The sequence below is a fragment of the Megalobrama amblycephala genome, linkage group LG24 (assembly GCF_018812025.1).
Source record: "Megalobrama amblycephala isolate DHTTF-2021 linkage group LG24, ASM1881202v1, whole genome shotgun sequence".
NCBI lineage: Eukaryota > Metazoa > Chordata > Actinopteri > Cypriniformes > Xenocyprididae > Megalobrama > Megalobrama amblycephala.
This window is the reverse complement of record NC_063067.1, coordinates 27953113-27976062: the sequence shown is the minus strand read 5'-3', so window position 1 is coordinate 27976062 and position 22950 is coordinate 27953113. Positions and strand designations below refer to the sequence as shown.

The 22950-nt window shown below is 36.6% G+C and overlaps 1 protein-coding gene across 1 annotated transcript in view; it reads right to left on the bottom strand.

The window, feature by feature from the left end:
• bmp7b (bone morphogenetic protein 7b) overlaps positions 1–22950 on the bottom strand; it is a 61253-nt gene that overhangs the window by 3425 nt on the left and 34878 nt on the right. The window contains exons 2-5 of the mRNA XM_048178298.1: positions 17787–17979; positions 11324–11472; positions 7230–7433; positions 724–800 (exon numbers count right to left, since the gene is read on the bottom strand). Coding sequence (XP_048034255.1) covers positions 724–800; positions 7230–7433; positions 11324–11472; positions 17787–17979 — 623 coding nt within the window. The remainder of the gene's footprint in view (positions 1–723; positions 801–7229; positions 7434–11323; positions 11473–17786; positions 17980–22950) is intronic.

Sequence of the window (22950 nt, the reverse complement as noted above, 5' to 3'; positions counted from 1 at the left end):
GTTGAACAACAAATTTGCGACAATACGGTTTTCTGGAAACAGTCGTGACTAACAAGTTGATTTCTTCAGTGCTGCATCATAATATGTAGTGCAGCAGCAAGTTGGTTAACCACATGGTTTACCATAAAAAAAAATACATATATCGTGGCCACAAATTAAGAATTAATTCTGTCATTTTAGTAAATCGTGGCCACAAATTAAGAATTTGTTAATATGACTTTTTCATTCCTTCCCTCGTTTTGATTTAACTAACAAAGGAACAATCAGAAATGTTTCTTGAGCATCAAATCAGTATATTAGAATGATTTCTGAAGGATCATGTGACACTGAAGACTGGAGTAATGATGCTGAAAATTCAGCTTTGATCACAGAAATAAATTACATTCTACAAAATGTATTACAATAGAAACTGTTGTTTCACAATATTACTGTTTTTACTCTATTGAACGGTAGTCAGTGTCTACCAGGTCAAAATCAGGTTAACCAACTGGTAGTCCAGCTAATTAACTAGACCAGGCCAGCTAGAAAATATATTAGTGTGTAATATTGTACATCCGGACTGTATACTTGAAAGCCAAGCTGTGATAGGCCAAGCATTCATGTTTGTGTTCTTGAGTAGAGTATTCTTGCCAAAAAGAGATATATATATATATATAAGAGGGGGAAGATAGAGAAAGCAGAAAATAACAATAAGAGATGTGGTAAGTACAAAAAATATCACACCTGCCAGCCAAGGTCTCGAAAACTAACGTACAGCTCATGTTTCTTACAGGCCTGCTTCTGATCAGCACTGCTGTTCTCTGAAAAGAAAGAGAGAGACAGGATTGCTGAAGAAAACTTTTACAGAACATACGTTTGTACATTTAAGTGCATGTCTATTTTTAGAGTCAACTATGCTAAAGCAGTGGTTTTACGAACAATTATGGAGACAGATATATAGCAGATATATATGGAGACATCATTTAGCAGATATATATGGAGATATAATTGTTCCAATAGTCCAGATAAATAGATTATGATCCACAAATAAATTTAAAGAGATTCAAAAATAATAATCACATGAATAAATAAATAAATAGAATGAGATCCACAAATATGTCAGGAATTTCACAAAAATGAACTAAATTCACAAATAAATAAATAAAGATTTGCTAATAAAAAAATGTTCACAAATATGTTTTTACGTCACAAGCACAATTCTGCCTGGCATTAATTTATGAATCACCACCTGTACATTTGTGAATCGGTTTCTGCACATTTGTGGATCGCTGCACGCATTTGTGGATCTCTTCGTGAGCATTTGTTGATCACCTCACGCATTTGTGGATTCTGAAACATTTCTACCGTCAAGACTGTAGACAAATCCACAAATAGGTCGACTCCACCCACCGAGTACTCAAGCCAATCAGATAACGGCCACATTGTGCTGACCAATCGCGGCACGTTCTTGCTACAACCAATGACGTTTTGCTTTACAATCGGGGCAGGAACAGATTTGCACCCCTGAAAGGAGCTCTGTACTATTCTATGGGTGAAGGTGAAGTGCTGTTTGAGTGATCAAAACACCAGATTTTCAAAAAAAGATTTTTGGAGTATAATGTTTCTTTATATTGCCATCAGGATCAGTGAATCAGGATAAAGGTCTATGCATGAATTATGATCATTCACAGATCCCGTGCTATAACACCTCTACCTGACACGATCGTTGCGATGCAGCAAATAGAATTCATTATAATCATTATAAACAAACGGATCACATTATTACGGTCCATAAATGCAGCTACTGTCTATAAGCAGCGCGGCACAACACAACACGTCACCGGTAGTAAACAGACCCATTCTACTCCCGGAGTACAGTATTCCACGCTTGCATAATACCATGTACAGTATAATACCAAACATGAGCCTGAATGACCAACAGTGATAGAAGAATACAAGTCTCTGCATCACTGCGGCGTGTACTATGGTTTTTATGAGTGGATAATGCAAATAAAAACTTTGCAATGCTGAAAATACATTTTTGTATTTATTTTGGATGCTTCATTTGAAATATTATTTGTGTGATCAAGTGTTTAACTGCTGGACATTTTACTTTTAAATGAAATAAATCTATTTGGAAGGCAACAAACTTCAGCAGATTTTTGAGTTTTCTCAACTTGTTGTATTCAGTTTATACAACAAAAATGTGAGAATCTCCTACAAAAACAAGTTGAGAACTCAAATCTGCTGAAGTTTTGATTTTTTACAGTGAACCTGTCAGTGAACTCAGGTAGGCTATATCTTCTCTACAAACAATTGTAATGTTAAAATGTTTAATTAATGTTTAAAATATTACTTATGGGCCTAATGTGTAATAGCTGGTTTGCTGCTCATATCTGTCTTTAAAATGTTTGAGTGTTGGGTGTTGTGTGACGACAGTTTTGTCTATCTCACAAACTCGCATATTGAATCCAGTTAGTTAATAGCTGAAGCTTTCTGTTCTATCTTGATTAATGTGATGCTTCCATAACGTGTCTGTATCCATAGCGTTGTCCCCATAACAGAGAGCACTGTTTCTCTATCATTTATATATAATAGTTTGGCTTGGCTTGACACACAGTCTAAAATTTAGATTTCGATAGACCATTAAACATCTTTTTACTGTACCAATGTAAGAACCTTCCTAATGCAGGGCGAGACCGCCTACGATTGTAAAGCAAAACGTGACTGGTTGTAGTGAGAACGTCCCGCGATTGGTCAGCACAATGTGGCCATTATCTGATTGGCTTGAGTAGTTGGTGGGTGGAGTCGACTTATTTGTGGATTTGTCTGCACTCTTGACACTAGAATTGTTTCAGAATCCACATTATCCACAATATTTGTGAATTTAATTCATTTTTGTGAAATTCCTGACATATATTTGTGGATCCCATTCTATTTATTTGTGCATATGATTATTATTTGTGAATCTCTTTACATTTATTTGTGGATCATATTTTATCTGGAATATTAGAACGATTCTATCTCCATAGATATACGCATTTAAATTTAAGTGTGAACGTTCCCTTCTTCTGTCACAAACTTGCAAGTTGCAAATCATGATTCATGCTGTGAAAAACTAAAGGTCATTTGATATTTAAAAAATATGGGATGTACAGCCCACATGCTGATGACATGCTGTCATTGCTGTTAGAAGAATGTTTTACACAAATATTTCTGCTCAAACAGCTAAAACATTTCAAATATGGACACTGTCAGATTTCAAATGTGTGACGGGGTGTTGAAGCTAAGGCTACACTGTGAGAGAGATGGAGAAATATGAGGGATAGGTTACTGAAGTTTGCCTGAATCCCTATAACCCTCATACCTATGCAGTACATTGACCCAGATTCATTTAATATCATTTAATAATACTATAATGCTATTACTGTGAGAGAACCTGCAGAGAATTACACAGTAATAGGAACCATATGAACACTGACACACACTCTCGCACAAATTTTATCTCTGGTTCTCCTTGCCTTAAAGGGATAGTTCACCTGAAAATGAAAATTCAGTCATCGTTTACTCATTGTCATGTTCCAAACCTGCAAGTTTCTCACACAAAACTTTCATATAGCTCCAGAAGACTTGAAATAAAACACAAAGTGAATATTTTTGGCAGCGGCTATTTAAACTAAGGGAAAACAGCAATATATTCTATTTACACTAAGTGACAATAGCAGCACTTTCTTAGAGATATGTCAATGTCAGCTTTATTTGTATAGCACTATTCAAACAACACATGTTGACCAATGTGCTTTACAACATCTAGGTATAAAAAGAAATAAATACAATTTTAATAATAGAAATACATGGCGTTTACACTAGGTGAAAATAGTGATAGACCTATACACCATGTAAAAGTATCAGTTCTTTGCAATAAGAGTAAATAGTAATTAGATGCTATCTATACTTTATATAGCCAGATACTATTTGTACCTCAGTATTTTTGTACATTGATAGGATGCAATAATATCATAGGGTGTGAATGATTATATTAAAATTATTAAATGGATATTGCCATATCGGGAGAATAAAAACCCTCCCTACACCTTCCCCTAACCCAACTCAATAAACACTTTTAATATTATTAAACACTCCTTTGCAGTTTATTTCTAGTTTTAGAACATTATTTTTATTTTTATAAAAAATAAGTGCGAGCTTGGCAAAAGATGGATTCAAACCCCCATCAATCGCGTTAAATGCCAGGACTGCAAGCCTTACGCACTACTGCTGTGCCACTGAAGATGTTGAACTTCACGTGTCTTTTTCTGAAACTTGAGTGGCCCAACCAGGCATTTGCAGGTGGAGCTAGTGTAAATAGCATTTGCCAACAAGGGACATTATTTGCACCTAGTGTAAATAGACACTCCAAATATTTTTATGATATATTTTAGTGTTTAATTGTCTTTTGGGGCTGTTTTTGAGCTGTGAAGATTCTTCAAAGTTTCTGCTTTTGTGTTTTATTTCCATGGAAAATGTGTCAGTTGCTTATTAGCATGCATATTACTAGGATATTGGCTGTTTATTAGTACTTATAAAGCACATATTAATGCCTGACTCTGCATGACCATATTGTACATCCCATAATCCTACCCAATACCTAAACTTAACAACTACCGTACTAACTATTAATAAGCAAATTAATAAGTAATCAGGAGTCTATTTAGGCAAAAGTCATATTTAATAGTTATTTAATAGTAAGAATTGGACCCTAAACTGAAGTGTGACCACTTTAGGATATATTTAAAAAGAGTACTTATTACGGAAATAAGAGGGGAGAGAACAACCAATGAAGCACAGACATACAACTCATTATAATGAATATTAATATATGAGCATGGAGAAAATGACAACAAACTCCCAAGCACAAGGGAGAAATGCGAAAGAATATTTAATAGGGCTAATAATAGGCTACTTTGATTATGTTTATGAGCACTGCAGTCTCAAAATCAGTCTTTTGTCTATTAGAATAATCGTATCGTCGCGTTCAGATATAGGCTACACCACTGTATCAGTGTCCAGTTTGCACATATAATTCATTTGAAGAAGACTTGATGAAATATGTGTGCATAACTACACCGTGCTGGTTAATGTTTGGTGCAGGAGAATGTGTGAAATAAAAACTTTAAACACGGATACTTTATTCTGTATGAGCTATGTGCCACGTGGCTAGTGTTATTAAACTCATCGCGGAGCTCCGTGCTTAAACCGATCATATGCGCACTCCGTGTGTATATCATAACAGTCGTATTTTTCATGTGTTCGTATTCAAACTCCAGTTCTGACCGCACCGCGAGCAAAATACAAACAACACGTGCTGCTGTGCTGAAGGAAACAGCCTACGGCTCGCATGTTTGAACGCAGCTAGAGCAGGCAGATGTGAATGAGCCGCACTTTTGTGACATTTGAATTCTCTGCTGTAATGCAGTCTCATGCGAACATATTTTCCATTTGTGCTGGTAGATTACAGCGAAACAATCCACATGCACACAAACCTCTGCTCTGGTCGCGTCGCAGGAAAACACATTGTGTTGTGGCACTGAGGAAACAAACACTAACGATATGTCTCTGAATGACAACAGACCGAGGCGAGAGAAGTGATACTTCCTCATGCATAATACTGCAATTATAATCTTATGAATACTACAGCGCAGTGATTGGATTAAATGAACTTTATGTCATGAATATATGTCAAGAATCGCTCGAAACGGTCTACGTCAGCATGTGCAACCATGCCCATACTTGGGCCGAAATTACACGATTATGTCAGATTTTGTGACATTGCTCTGACTCAGTTTTTCAAACCAGAAGACAGAAATCGCTCTGAAAAATGCAAAAATAACTATGTTTTACTTATGAATAACATTAATGAGTACCTTTAGTGTTTTCAATGATGTGCAGCCTATACATATCTGTTTACATCTCAAAAAAAAGTGTTTTGGGGTTTCATGACCCTTTAAGTGTCATTGTTACATATGTTACATTCAGTTACTATAGTAATAACTAAATAATGCGTAATTACATGTAACTAACCTCAAACCAAACCAAGCTAATCCTAACCCTATAAGTACATGTAGTTACTTAATATTAATCAGTACTTAAATGTATAATTACAGTGTAACAACGACGCCTTAAAATAAAGTGTAACCAAAATTATAATCAAATACATGTGCTACAGTATTTTAGTGAACACATCAAAATAAGTGTACTACTTTAAAGAACAACAAAAGATTTAAAATGTTCTTTAAAATAAAACTTTTAATTATACATTATTACGAAGTACACTTGTTAAAAGTGCTTAAGTGTGTTAAGAAACAATCATGAAAGTGTACTATCGCTTTAAGTACACTTAAGTGACCTTTTATTTCATTATCATTATATTATCTGCAATAATAGTTGTTTAAAATAAGATTTGAAGTACACTACAATTGCACATTCAATACAATTATGCACACTTCATTATCACAAGGGAGTCCTAGCCTGTGTCCGAAATCGCACCCTATACCCTTAAATAGGGCACTATTTGAGGGGACAGCCATTTGTAGTGGTGTCCAAAACCATAGTGGCCATTATCCAGTGCACAGCAATAACATGTGTACAACCAATGCTAGAAAATACCCATAATGCTCTGTGAGGGTCACCCCGAATGAATTCCCGCGTCTGACCAGAAAATGGCGTCCGCAGCTGAATCATGCATTCATCATTTTCCAGTCCGCTGGTGCAATGTGGCTACAGCGTAATATCACATAGGTGTAAATTCCTTTTTAACTGATTATTAAATAGTTTAATAAGGTTTATTATACATGCTAGTTTACATGACAAAATTCAAGATAAATCTTTTAATTATTACAAATGATTATTAAATAGCAAGCACAAATGCAAAAGCGGCAGCCCTTCCGGTGCGGTCAGTGTCCTAATTCACGTTTCTCATTTTCATTCACTCCTTCAAGTGGACTAAATGAGTGGCGTGATGTAGGGAATAGTGAATGAGAGCATAAGAGGCAATTTTGGACACAGCCCTAGTTCCATCACTAAGCAAAAATTACCATGTTATTTCCATTTGGACATGGAACCATAGAACGTTTACCATGGTTTTCTTTTAAATACCTTTCTTTTGGTTTTGTTATTGCTATCATTACATTTGTCTTTCTTCACTGGCTTTCTCACTTCTGTATTCAATATTGAAAACAAACACACACACACACCTGCAATATTGGCTACACGCAGCGCCTCCTGGCCCTTGGTGGTTTTCGAGCGGTTGGGATTGCGCTGCTTGTTGCTGCCCTGTGCAGAGCGGATGCTGCGGATGTGGACCTCCGTAGCTTTGAAGAAGGCCACCATGAAGGGCTGTTTGCTCTGAGGGCCGCTGCGCCCCACCAGCCCAGCCACCCATGGATTCACACTCTGGCCTGCAGGGGGAGACACAGAGATTTCACCATATACACCATTAATTTACGACTAGCAGAAATCAATTACTAATTTATTTTCTTTCTGAGATCTGATAGGAAAGAAATACATCTTGGAATTGTTAGTAAAAATGTTTTATAGCTACAAATCCCAGAAGAGAAGCAGTCACAGCACTATAAGGTTATACAGGCCCCTTGAAAGATGTTTTTTTTTTTTACCTGCGTAGCAGGAGACAGACTTTTTCCGTGTGTGTTTCTGTGAATCAGTTCTTAAGAGAGACTGTTTAAACACCCCACATATCACTCAATAGGACATTTTAGCAATCCTTTATATTGTCAGAGCCCTGTGATCTAATAAATCACGTAATATGCATTATATAATAATCAGTTCAGTCACAGTCTTATAAATCAAGAGAGTTGTGTAAGAAAGTGTGTGTGTTCTCCAAGAATATGCAATTTCTGATGTTTATTTTGTGTAATCTCTCCCGCTCTCAAGAGCGCTTTTAGTTCCCTGTTTACTCAGAGAATTCCTGCACTTACATCTGTTTCTGTCTCTGTGCCATCCTGGACTCCTTTTACCTACACACCGGCTACTTTAATGTGTGTGTGTGTGTGTTCCTTACAAAGAGGAAGGAATGCTCTCTCTGTCTGTGTGCCGAGGTAAAGCTGGGTTGCCGGTTGCCTACGGCGACAGGGCAGGCGTCCCGCAAGCATGTCTCGACAAGCTCACTGATCTACACAAGCCCCATAATACACTGCACCTGTTTTCATGCTAACACTTAAAACCAGTAACATCCTGTACACACACACACCTTCCTATCACGCAGCTACGGTACAGAACACACTCCCACTGCGGCTGGCTATAAAGAATGTGAGTGAAAAAGTAGGTTCAATTCTGCATTACTTGGAACTTATTTAGGACATCCAAACCATGCACTGGTCTTAGACTAAACTTCACCATTAATAGTGATTTCTGCTGAAACTCTAGACTAAGCATTAGTGATCAACACAGCTATTTAAAGAGAGTACACTTTCATGACTGTTTCTTAACACACTTAAGTACACCTTTAAAATGTTTTAATGTCAAATTACACGTTTTATTTTAAAGTACATTGTTTTAATAATCTTTTGTCGTGGCTGACTAACATACTAAAGCAAATGCAAAGTACTTAATTATAATTTTAACTACAATTAAAGTAAAAAACTTTTTTTTAATTGCAACTTCATCATTACAAATGTGTAATTACAAATATAATTAAATTAGTGCTGTCAAATCAATTAATCACATCTAACATAAAAGTTTATGTGTTGTTGTTTTTTTTTTAAATATTACTGTTATGTCACAGAATGTAGTTTTAAGAGGTTTTTTTTAGGTGAGAATGTAGTTATTTAGACCTCAAATATGTGATTAATATGTAAACATAGCGCCTATTTTACAATTTATTTAGACACTTTCACAGATGTGAGCTCCAGGCCGTCAGCAACCGTCCAGCGCTCATGTACCCACAGAGAACAGCTTCATCTTGGCCAGTGCTTCAGGTATTTGCCGCTGGTTCTTATGTAGATAGTGATTAAACATGAGATATAATTAATTTAGGCTAATATCAAATGGGCAATCGTTGGTCTTATTAATCTATTACCTGTTCCAGAGCAAAACGATTTGGGTTAAGTCAGAACAAGGAAGTTGTTTTAGTGCTATGGGAAATCCCCTTAACTTTTTAAAGGACAAAGACAAATAATCACTTTCCTCAGCGGACAATCAAACAGATTTATAATGGATATAATATTATGGACATCAGCCTCTCACAATACTCTAATTTAGTTGATTGATCTCTCATAATACCATAATACTCTACATAATACAATAAACTTCAGTGAAGTGACTCAACATTCCTTCGTTACTAGTTCTGAAGTGACTTTTTAGAATTAGTAATCACACTGATATACAGCCATATAGCACTGCTACTCGTGTGATATTGCTCATATACAGTGGTGTGGAAAAAGTGCTTGCCCCTGTCCTGATTTTTTTTATTTTTTTGCATGTTTGTCACACTTTAATGTTTAAGATCATCAAACAAATGTAAATATGAATCAAAGATAACACAAGTAAACACAACATGCAGTTTTTAAATGAAGGTTTTTATTATGAAGGGAAAACAAAATCCAAACTCACATGTCCAACTGGTTGGACCACCCTTAGCAGTAACAACTGCAATCAAGGGTTAGCGCTGTGGATTATGGCCCACTCATCTTTGCAGAATTGTTGTAATTCAGCCACATTAGAGGGTTTTTGAGCATGAACCGCCTTTTTAAGGTCATGCCACAGCATCTCAATAGGATTGAGGTCAGGACTTTGACTAGGCCACTCCAAAGTCTTAATTTTGTTTTTCTTCAGCCATTCAGAGGTGGACTTGCTGGTGTGTTTTGGATCATTGTCCTGCTGCAGAACCCAAGTTAGCTTCAGCTTGAGGTCACGAACAGATGGCCAGACATGGTCTTTCAGGATTTTTTGGTAGACAGCAGAATTAATGGTTCCATTTATCACAGCAAGTCTTCCAGGTCCTGAAGCAGCAAAACAGCCCCAGACCATCACACTACCACCACCATATTTTACTGTTGGTATGATGTTCTTTTTCTGAAATGCTGTTACTTTTACACCAGACGTAATGGGACACACCTTCCAAAAAGTTCAACAGTCCACAGAGTATTTTCCCACCGAGTATTTTCGTCTTGGAACTCTGCTATGCAGGCCATTTTTGTCCAGTCTCTTTCTTATGGTGGAGTCATGAACACTGACCCTAACTGAGGCAAGTGAGGCCTGCAGTTCTTTGGATGTTGTTGTGGGCTCTTTTGTGACCTCTTGGATGAGTCGTTGCTGCGCTCTTGGAGTAATTTTGGGCCATGTGGGTTTGGATTTTGTTTTCCCTTCATAATAAAAACCTTCATTTAAAAACTGCATGTTGTGTTTACTTGTGTTATCTTTGATTCATATTTAAATTCGCTTGATGATCTGAAACATTAAAGTGATATATATATATATACTTTTTTTATTTATATATATATTTATTACACTAATATATTATATATTTGCAATTTTTATGTTAGATGTGATTAATCACAATCCATTTTAGAATTTAAAACATGACATACAAGTTACAATATAAATTATATTAAAATTAAAGTAAATTTTTGTTTACTATAAATGCTCGTCAGTACATTGGGCAGTACCCTTTTGACCATATTTCAAAGACAATAGAAATAATTATGAAATTACATGTGAAGTCCTTTAGGGTCAAAAACACTAAAGTTCTCTAAAAACTCGAATTGCATTTAATATAAATTTAAACTATAATACAATTTCATTTAATTGCAAATAATATGCAATTAAGTGTCCAAACACATTACATTTAGTTGACACTTTCATTACAAGTACTCTTTTTAAAACTAAAGTCTTTTAAAAGTGCACTTCTTTTTCATAAGGGGATGGTCTTTAAATCTCAAGTCATGCTGGAGAATATGATCATCAGATTTGACACAAACTTGTGGAGTTCATGCAGCTCAAGTGCTGCTTTCAAAAAAGTTAATTAAATTAGAAAAATACAAATATAAAACACATTTTCACTAGTGGTCTTAAACATTTGGACCCCCACTCTAGATGTTTTTCTTTGAATGGCTTTTAAATGCAATGTAATAAATTGCCCTTCAGAGAGACTGTAAACATTTACTGAACTGAACTGCATTGAACCTAAACGGCACACAAAAGCGAAGGCAAAACAAATCGAGTGCTGTGCAGTGTGGTCTCAGAAATGGTCTAATTTTTGCAGTCTATGATGCAACATGTACATGTTTCATATTTTGAACGTGTGACCTGTGGTGTCTGCACATCCACTTACCGTCCAAACTTTCCAGAGCCAGCTGCAGGCCCAGATTCCGGCCTGGGTTCAGCACCCAGTGGTTACTGGTGGCTGTGATGTCGAACACTAACCAGCCCTCTTCTGCTGCCCAGATCACCCGTGAGTCCAGCAGAAACAAATCTGAATCCCTAATGGAAAGAGCGCATATGACACGTCTAATAAGAGCAGTGTATCACACCAAACATATGCACTGAGTGATTAAAGCAGGTATGGGGAATAATGTGCCAGCCCCTTAATACTCTGCGTAATTTGTCACATGCCCATCTTTTTTTTTTTTTTTTTTTTTTTTTTTTTTTTAAGAAGAGGCCCATAATATACAACTGTGTGTACAAGAGAAAAGTACCATATTTTATGTGGCCTATTAGAATGCAGTTATATGACCCTAAAATCCAAGATATCAGAGCAAAAATGCCCCTGTATGAGGTTTTGTCTCATATCATATGATACAGTTAAGAAATATCACAAGAGCAACAACTGCTATATCACACAAGTGCTATTTTTGTCTCGAATAGCACGAGTGCAAATGTGATATTGATTTTATACAAAATTTCAATAAAAAGTTAATGTTGTATTATGTTTTAAACACAATATTGTCTGTTTTTGCTCAAAGAAAATATTACATATAAATCCACAGCAGAACTGTTGTGCGTCTCCGAGCAGCACACAGCAGTGTTTCATTTCTGAATGAATCTGCGTTTTGAACGAATCAGGTGAACCACTGATTCAATGGACCATTCATAAAGAGAGCCATTTACTTAATTCCTGAATGAATCAGATGTTTGAAGAACTTATCGGATAAATGAAACTCAATGACTTACTCATTACAACATTTACCACCACCTACTAATTTTAGTTTCTTAATTAGAGAATCATTTCATAAAAAACAAAAAAAAAAACAACAAAAAAAAAACGTTAGTTCACAAATAAAATGAAAATTCGATCATCATTTACTCACCCTCATGTAGTTTCAAAACTATGATTTTCTTTTTTTACCAGAAGAAATAAAGTCATACAGGTTTGAAACAACATGAGGAAGAATAAATTATGACAGAATTTTCATTTTTGGGTGAACTATCCCTTTAATGCCCATTTAAAACCCATTAATCTCATGGGATTATATAATTGTAATTGCAGTGTAAATGCTTTCATGCCACCTCTGAGCTGCAGTAAACGGTCTGTAAATATATCTAAATACCAATTCTGATGCAGCTTATGAACAAAAAAGTCATGGACATAGTAGCCAAAAATTTTGCATATTAAAAAGAGTCAAATAAAATATTTATTTCTAAAGCTACTTTTTGTAATGTCTATTTGATGCTTTCTTATTTAACACAATAATGACTTTATCTTTTGGGAGTAATTTTCCCAGCCAATTCCGATGTACAATTAATTAATTAATTAATTAATTAATTAGATTAATTAATCCGCACATCATGTAATTAATTAGATTAAAATCTCTTGACAGCCCTATTCATTTTCCTTTTTTTTTTTAAATCGAAGAACATGCAATTCCAGAATACAGAACATACACTATAATACAGTACATGTAATATTTTAAATATATATTATTTAAATTAATTACATCAATATATGTGACCCTGGACCACAAAACCAGTCATAAGTGTCAATTTTGACACTGACTAAATAAGCTTTCAGTTGATGTATGGTTTGTTATGATAGGGCAATATTTGGCCGAGATGCAACTATTTGAAAATCTGGAATCTGAGGGTGCAAAAAAATCAAAATATTGAGAAAATTGCCTTTAAAGTTGTCCAAATGAAGTCCTTAGCAATTCATATCCACTCACAAAAATACATTTTTTATATATATTTACGGTAGGAAATTTACATAAAAGAAAAATTGATAATTTTGACCCATAGAATGTATTGTTGGCTATTGCTACAAATATACCTGTGCAACTTATGACTGGTTTTGTGGACCGGGGTGACATATTACATAAACATTTAATATATTAAATTATTCAGCTACATTAATTAATTCAACATATCAACAAAAAACTTTAAAAACAAGAAGCTTTTCAGCAGAAGTACAGGAAATATATGGGAATAATGTAGGCTATATGGAGGGGGTGTTTTGAATATTGTGTCAAAAATCAGAGGCAATCAAATGATGTTACCTTGCTTGTTCAACTGTTTCCAGCTCATACCCCAAGGACTTGAACCCTCAAACTTTGTATTTGCCAAACAAACACTCTAACAAATGTCTCTGGGACAATGCGTGGCCAGCTAACTGCTCTACTATGTGTGTGAGACAACACAACCACAGTGACATATACCTAGAATTATATCTGTATCCAATCAAAGATGTGAAGTTCATGAAAACCTCAGTAAGAGGTCCAGAACCAAAAGACAAATACATTCAGTGGCATCTTGATTTGAGGAATGTTACATAAATCACCACAGACACCTTTAATTGACTACAGAAGAGCAGACCAGCAGACATTTACTGTTATACACAGGCAGGACTGACAACCACAGGAAAGCAATTCAATTCATTTAGGCATGTAGACATGGTCAAGACGATCTGCTGAAGTTCAAACTGAGCATCAGAATGGGGAAGAAAGGTGATTTAATTGACTATGAACATGTCATGGTTGTTGGTGCGAGACGGGCTGGTCTGAGTATTTCTGAGTAACTGCTGATCTACTGGGATTTTCTCACATAACCATCTCTAGTGTTTATAGAGAATGGTCGAAAACAGAGAAAATATCCAGTGAGCAGCAGTTCTGTGGGAGAAAATGCCTTGTTGATGCCAGAGGTCAGAGGAGAATGACCAGACTGTTCAGCTGATAGAAAGACAACAGTAACTCAAATAAACACTTCGTTACAACCGAGGTCTGCAGAAGAGCATCTCTGAACACACAACACGTCTAACCTTGAAGCAGATGAGCTCCAGCAGGAGAAGACACACCGGTGACACTCCTGTCAGCTGAGAACAGCAAACTGAGGCTACAAATCACACAGACTCACCTAAACTGGACAACGGAAGATGAAAAACATTGCCTGGTCTGATAAGTCTGGATTTTTATGCTGCAATATTCAGATGTTAGAATCAGAATTTGGCATAAACCTCATGAAAGTAGATCCATCCTGTCTTGTATCAATGGTTGAGGCTGCTGCTGGTGTAATGGTGTGGAGGATATTTTCTTGGCACACTTTGAGCCTCTTGATACCAATTGAGCGACGTTTAAATGCCACAATCTACATGAGTATTGTTGCTGACCATGTCCATCCCTTTAAGACCACAGTGTATCATCTTCTGATCTACTTCCAGCAGGATAACGCACCGTCACAAAGCTCAAATCACCTCAAACTGGTTTCTTGAACATGACAATGAGCTCACTAAAATCAAATGACCTCCACAGTGACCAGATCTCAATCCAATAGAGCAGCTTTGGGGGTGCTGGAACGGGAGATTCACATCATGGATGTGCAGCCGACAAATCTGCAGCAACTGCGTAATGCTGTCATGATAATATGGACCAAAATATCTGAGGAATATTTCCAGCACCTTGTTGAATCTATGAACAATTAAGGCAGCTCTGAAGGCAAAAGGTACTGGCAATGTGTACCTAATAAAGTGGCCAGGCTTTTAGTGGATGAGTATTATATTAACATAATATTTTATATAAACATATCCACAGGTTCTGTGTCAATGATTTTCATTTGCATGAATTAAAACCTTAAAACTAACGGTTATTATTTAATATTATATTATAATCCATAACCTGTCAGCACTGATTTTGTACAGTAAACCATTGTTAATTGAAAACGGAATTATTTTCAAAATGGAAAAGACACTGATTTGAATGACCCTTACAGTGAAACATGCAGAAGGTGTCAGATAATTTGAAACAGAGGGGAAAAGTGAAATAAGGGGAGAAATGGGAGAGTGATGAACAGAGCGCTCGGTCCAGATGGTGAAGCCCTAGGGAGCACTTCATTTCCTTAATTGACAATAATGGCTTTATAAACGGCTGTTGATCTCACAGTGTGGCTGCCCTGCACTAAATCAAACAGAGGAATTTAGAGCAAGACAAGAAGACAGCGTAAGGGACTGAAAAGCAGTATACAACAAAAGACAAGGGAAAACGCTACAGGGAGAGAAAGACTGGGACGACATGAACACACTTCACAGGTTTCAAAGCCCCAGAGTAGTTCAGGTGCTCAGTGTGTGTGATCCAAACACCTGGTCTGCTCAACATCTGCTGCCTCAGTCTAATTCAGTCTCAGTTATCACTCCATTTTTGTCTCTTTTCTCTCCCTGATGGGAGCACAATGAGGTGTGTTGTTCCCCACAGACCTGTTGAGGCAACTGAGGCCTTCAGGAGGGGTTTGAGCAGCACGTAGGAGGAGCTAGACGCTCTTGAACCCAATTTACAGCGTGGGTCATGCCGATATTCTAGAAGGTCCTGAACGTGTGGTGAAGGGAAGCCCTGTGGTGCACAACTGATTCTTTGAGAGGGAAGCTGCTGAGTTGGAATAGGAAACATGGTGTGGTGCAACAGTAAAGTTTGCATTGGGATGGTTAAATAAACTGAGCACTGTGTGTGCGGCAAAAAGAAATAGAAGGAAAGGAAACACAAATCAAATGTGTCCAGCATTTATGCTTCAGAGGGGTTGAGAGCGTTACAGCCCTCAAGAGGAAAGGATTTTCCTTGGAAACCAATTCACAGGCAAGAAACACCCACCATAAAAAATTATGCAGGCCCACATGGAATCTGCAGATATTTTTTATATTTCTGATGCTGTTTTTTATTATTTATTTATTTTTTTCCCCCTTTTTTTCAAAAACTGCAAAATGCCAGAAATGAATACGAATATGATCAACTGATTAACAGGGCACTGTAGGATTCAGAGTAAAGTAAGTACAATATTGTAAGTTCACAATATTAGTTAACACATACTCGTTTTCACATGATCCATTTTTGTTACGGTAAGATTTTTGCCAGCACTGTCCCTAACTGCTGTGTGCAAAATTTGATGAAGATCAGCTGAATGGCCTACAAGTTTTTTTTTGTTTTTTTTAAAATTGGTTTAAAAAACACAAAACATTTAAATAGCAGAGAATTTTTATAGGTGGAAATGAAACTGCCTTTTTAGATTTTGACCAAAGTCCCTTTAAGACAAGTCATTTCACTTGGTGGCCATCTTTGAAACGCCTCTCGGGCATTCAAGGGCAGCTCCTATCTCTTTGAATGGGGAAACATCATATTCTCCAAAACTGTATGCCAAGCTTTCGATTAAATTTCATATTTGAAATCACCAATGAAATCTGACAATAACTGTCTCATAAATTTTGTTTCTAAACGCTCGAATCATGACAAAAAACGGTATTTTTCTGGCTGGATCAAGCTAATGCACATGCGCAGTCCTAAATGCGTGTCTCTTGTGTCTCATTTCAGAGGCGCACGTCTGACTGTTTCTATAGGAACCGGAGCTTCTAATGGCAGCTGCAGTGACGCGATGACTTTACCAATCGGCGATTGGCTCTTATTTAGAAGAGTCTTTGTTTTGACCCAAAGATTCATAAAAATTCAAATAATAATAATTATAGCCCACACTGTTCTAATGTTAGCAGAAATGTTTGACGAACATTATTATAGCACCACCTAGTGTCCGACAGATGTGTGTTTGCTTGCCTGAGTGCTTTGTGCTTGGAGCCCTTAAAGGGTTAGTTCACCCAAAAATGAAAATCATGTCATTACTCAACATCATGTTGTTCCAAACCTATAAGACTTTTGTTCATTTTCGGAACCCAAATTAAGATATTTTTAATAAAAGCTGAGCGATTTCTGTACCTCCATTGACAGCTACGCAACTACCACTTTGACTCTTCAAAAAGTTCATAAAGAGATAAAACTACATATGAATTGAGTGGTTTAGTCCAAATTTTCTGAAGAGACATGGTTACTTTATATGATGAACAGGTTTAATTTAGGCTTTTATTCACATATAAACATTAATAAGTGAATATAAACAGAAGCTACCTGCTTAATGAGAACAAATTTTGTGAAACTCAAACGTGCTGCGTAACACACCAATGAACCTCATTGGTTCTTGAACACAAATGCTTAGCTTCCATTTACCACAAACGATGTGTGAGCTGATGAATGTTTATATGTAAAGTAAAAGCCTAAATTAAATCGGTCTCTTCTGAAAATGTGGAGTAAACTACTCAATTCATATGGATAAGTTTTATGATCTCTTTATGAACTTTTTAAAGTGTCAAAGAGTCAGTTGTGTAGCTGTCATTCAAGGGACAGAAATCGCTCAGATTTTATTAAAAATATATTAATTTGTGTTCCGAAGATGAACAAAAGTCTTATGTGTTTGATACGACATGAGGGTGAGTAAATGATGACAGAATTTTCATTTTTGGGTGAACTAACCAAGATACTAAATGTAGAATGTAGATGTACCTGTCTGAGTGTTCTTCCAGCACCTGGTAGACGCTAATGCGGAAGGTCTCATTGTCAAAGCGTTCTGGAACAAAGTCCTTGTAGATCCGGAACTCTGCAGCAGTCACCGCCTCACCCTCAGGAATCTTGGACAGGTCAAATCGGAATTCTCTGTGATGGCGCCTCACAGGCAAAAACTCCTTATCATGTTCAACTGTACAAGATAAACAGTAAAAGAGATGCATCCGTTTTATATCAGTGCTTCGAAACAGTGTCAAAACATTTCCACCACAGTGAAAGTTAGCTTGGCATTTACACTGTACTCATTTACACTAGAACTCATTTACATTTAAACTCAAATGTCACCTTCATTTTCACTATTGCTGCCTGCAGGCAAGTCAAGCCACCCCGTCTGGTTTTTCATGCATAAACACAGAGCACATTTCTAGACAGATGTTTGAACTCTCCAGAGCCACTGATTGAGACATAGTCCTGCAGACAGCTTTATGTGTCTCTTTTTCTCAAGCCCTTTCTCTCTTTTTCTTTTTCACTATTTCCTCCATCATCTGGACTCTGTGAGGCAGAAGGCATCTCTCACATTTTGTGAGCTTGGGACTTGATTCAAACTGGCTGATCAAATTTTGTTTACATTTTATCATTGTGAAAACTGTCTGAATGTTTTTCGTAAAGAGGGCAGATTCTGACACTGAGCCTGGAGTGTTTTGGTAGCCAAGGAACTTGAAGTAAAAAGATTGTTCAACCCAAAATGAAAGTTCTTTCATTGTTTACTCATGTGTACATCATGTGTTTACTGCATGATCTTCTTTCTTTGGTTGAAGACAAAAGAAGATGTTTTGAGAAATGTTCACACTGCTGTTTTCCATATAAGCTTACAGTAAGCAGAAGGCCTGTCATGCCTCATAAAATAGTCTATACAACTTCTAGTTAATGACTAGATGTAATTAGTCATTAACTGAACAGTTTTGCCTTCATAAACCTCATTTATTTCAAATCAGCAATAAAATCTGACATGAGTATCATAAACATTGTTTCTTCAAATAGCTAAAACAACTAAATTTTAGGTTGCTCCAGCCAATGCAATGTGCAGTGTAGAGCAAAGGCTGAACGCAAGTTTCACGTAAAGACCATGTAGTGACTTTGCCGATTGGCTCTTTCATTTGGAAGGAGAGACTTCTTTTACTAGAGCTGCCATATTGGCGGTTCCAATTTCTCCCATTCATTGTAAAACCAGTGGCCCATCTCAGTTACTGTATATACAGTTCCTGGCATAACACAGATATGTAAAAGCCAATATAAAAACAAGCGCTTTGGGTCAAAAGGTTAAACAGACACATGTACCCCTAAAGGTACAATTTTTGCACATCTTTTCGAACAGTGTACAGTCATTGTGACATCTTTGCCAATTATGGCCTTTTAAATTTGGAAACCGTGGTGATATTTAAGAGGCAGAAAATAAGCTGTAGAGGTTTTATTAAAAAAAAGAAAAATGCTTTTAGTTGACCTGTCTTTTCTTTCCAAACATTATACAAATGGATAACTTCAAACTGACCTGACAGAATACAGAAGCTCTAGGTTACAGTGATTTAATCAGTGAAATTACAGTGAGATTACAGTGAAATAAATCAAGAAGTAAGATAATATTTAAATGTTTAGTTTTATTATCAAAGCTCTGTAGTTTTTATTTTGGGGCAAAACATATATTGAAATGCAAAACAATAATGATTGCGAGATGAACAAATAAACATTCCTCAAAAGCCTGATGGATTTATTTAAAATAAAATTCTAATCAAATAAACCTAAGTTATTCTTGTTTTTTTTTTTTTTTTCATCTTCAAATACTCTTCATATGTTTACTTTATAAAAATGAGTAAACATTTTACAGCTCAACCGTATCACAACCTGAAGGGGGATGTGTTTTTTGTGTTTTGTTTTTGTTTTTAATTAAAAGGCCTTTTACTCGCTAAAAAGTATTAACTAGTATAAACTTCAGACAACAGAAGACATGAAGTAGATTGTGTACAACAGCTTTTTAAGATTTATTTGATTATTTAGAGGCCTTAAATAAATAAATTTGTGTATCAAAAATGAAACAGTATAGGCTTTATAGGGTTAATGACAATCAAGACATTGTATAAAAAAAAAAAAAAAAAAGAAGCATGCCAAAATTATTTTTTTTATTCTGCTTGTTGCACAAAATGATTGTTACTGTGCTTGATATGCTTTACAGTATGTGAGCTTATGGTATTTGGTGTGTAATGTGCTCATACACAGTAATATTTCAGATAAATCATGAGAAGACATGAAGAACATATCTAATGTGTCAAACTTTTCAGTGAATGATAAGCCCTATCAAGGACTGAAGATAGCTCTCTGTCTCTCTCTGACTCCTCTTCTGTCTTTTATCACTGTGTGAGAGTACTGCACACACACAGACAATAGCAGCCTTGTTGACTCTTCAGTCAATGCATCAGAGCCAGTGAGAGCAGCTGTCATCCTCATTGCTCTACTGAGAGCCGTGAATCATGGTCTGAACAGACTGAACTGTGTGAAAATTAAGCTGTACGTCTCTCTTTATAGATTCCCAGAGTCTGTGATCTATTCTGGTTCTCAACTGGTTTTACATCGGATATCAAGTGGCGACCCAACACAGTGCCAAAATGATTTGGGTCAATGATATTTATTATGAAGACTGTTCATAATAATAATAATAATAATAATAATAATAATAATAATAAATAAAATTCTAGTTCTTAGAAATGTCCTTTTTGTATTCATGTTATTTTCCTATGGTTTTTAAAAACGTATACAATTTTGAATATTTCAAATTTAATGACTCCAAAAAATGTCATGTGGTATAACCAAATAAAAAGTAATAACAAGTAATTACAAGTTGAATATATGCAAGAAAAAACAAAACAAAATAAATAATAAATATATATTTAAGGGAAAGCATTTTTTACAAAAATCATGAATATTAATTCATACATTTTTTATTATTATTATTTTAAAGTTTTTGTGGAGTCATACCACATGACATTCTACATTGTCTCATCCAATAAAGAAAAAATGATCTCGTAGTTAAAAAAGATTTATTGACCTTGACACAGTCATGAGGGTCTGCAAGAGTCCTGAAAATGATATCTGTTTGATGTTATTTTTTCCCTGTATTTTTCTGCATGTTGACCAACTTTGAACATGAACATGTTGGCTGCATCATGTTTTTCAAATATTAATAATCACTGAAGCAGTTTAAAAAAAAAAACTTCTAGAATAAAATATTTAAACAATAATAATAATACAATTTTAAATAAAATAAAAGAAAAAAGTTTTCAAGAAATTAAAGTTCCCTTTCGAGGAAACTCAACGCTGCATCATGGTGCTGATGCTAGGGGAACGTGTCCGGCTGTGACCGCTGTCTGAAGCATGTGTAAAACACACCAATCTTGATTGGCCGATGGCAATACTATGACAGAATGTGGAGTACCCATGCGCATAAAAGGGCACCTGCATTAGATGTCATCAGCTATTTTGTCTTCAGTTTGTTTGTATGTGCGTTTAAGATGAGTCTCCGTTGACGACTTTTCTTGTAAAAAAAATTAAAGGGATGAAAGTCAAGCGTCTGCTAAAAACAACAGTACGGCAGCTTCGATCATGGGGTTGCAGGTGGGTAGAGGCGAGGTAGATGAGTCTGCCTCCTCTGCTTTACCACCTTATGGCTCATGGCAATTCTTAATTTTCTGAAGTGACAAGAATACTTTTTGTGCACAAAAACAAAACAAAGGTTCTACGTCAGAACGGTGACTCATTATTGGCCAGCTCCTGCATCAGCATCACACCCATGTGTCGTGTTGCTCACATGATCAGTGTCAACCAATACTGAGCCGGCGTTCTGACGTAGAACCTGAAAATAATGAACAAAGGTCTTATGGGTTTGGAATGACATGATGGTGAGTAATTAATGACTGAATTTTCATTTTTCAGTGAACTAACCCTTTAACACTCCTGCTACCAGCCTCGCTCCGTTCCCATGGCTCTTGGCCCACCCTGCTCGCCACAAATAGCGGCCATTGCTGGAATGCCCACTCTCTCTCTGTCACCTGTATAGTGCATTTGTACACCGTGCTTGGACAGACTGAAATATATATATTTTTTGTGTCAGCACAAACAAGCACGACATGGGCCATATCACATTGCTAACCATCCTCTTGTATGCTTCCCTGTACAGCAGTTTAAGCTAGACACGCTGAGATGTGCCTTGTGTGCCCCTTTTTTGTGAAGCCGCTCCCCAAGGTAAAAGTAAGGTGTAAAGCTGGACAAATGAGTTACTGAGCAGGCACTCTAGTTCCCATTCTCTCATGTTGTCTCCCTCAATTATTTATTGGGGTTTTAAGTAGGGTCGTATGCTCCCCTGTGCAAGGGTTGCTTTCTGTGGCAAGTTGGCATAACAGGGCAACTCTGGATTTTAACTGTTGCTTAGTCTATGGACTAAGCATACTACGAGAACATAGTGGTGAAAATGTTTATGGAATACAGCTCTGATCCTGAGCTCTAGGCAGGTGCCTGTCCCGCTTTCGGAAGTCGGGTTACCTGTGATGGAGTTCCTCTGCTAAAATAGGGATAAAGTAAGTATTGGAGCATGGAGCTCTGGGTTTTTTCCCTAGAACCTGTTGTCACTGGCTATTAGGAATGAGGCTGTTGTATAAGTCACATAGGATGTGCCCAGTGAAGAGTTGATGCTCAGCTCCCGGCTCGGCCGTAAAATTGTTTTGCCTAGTTCACTATGATTGTGCATAGTTCACAGCAGGTATTCCCTCAGCATAGTTGGTATTAACGTTCCCATAGTGTCAACACCATGACACGGCATTAAGTTCCCTCGAAAGGGAATGTCTTAGGGTTATGTATCTAACCCCAGTTCCCTGAGAAGGGAATGAGATGCTGAGTCACGTTGCCATGCCTTGGGTACGCCTGCACGTCTCCTTCAATGAAGCTGATGACGTCTAATGCAGGCAACCTTTTATATGCAAGGATGGTCCATGTGACATCATAGTTTGCCGTCAGCCAATTAAGATTGATGTGTTTTACCTGCTTTAGACACCAGTCACGTCTGGCGTTCCCATAGCGCCTACAACATGACGCAGCATCTCGTTCCCTTTTCAGTGAACCA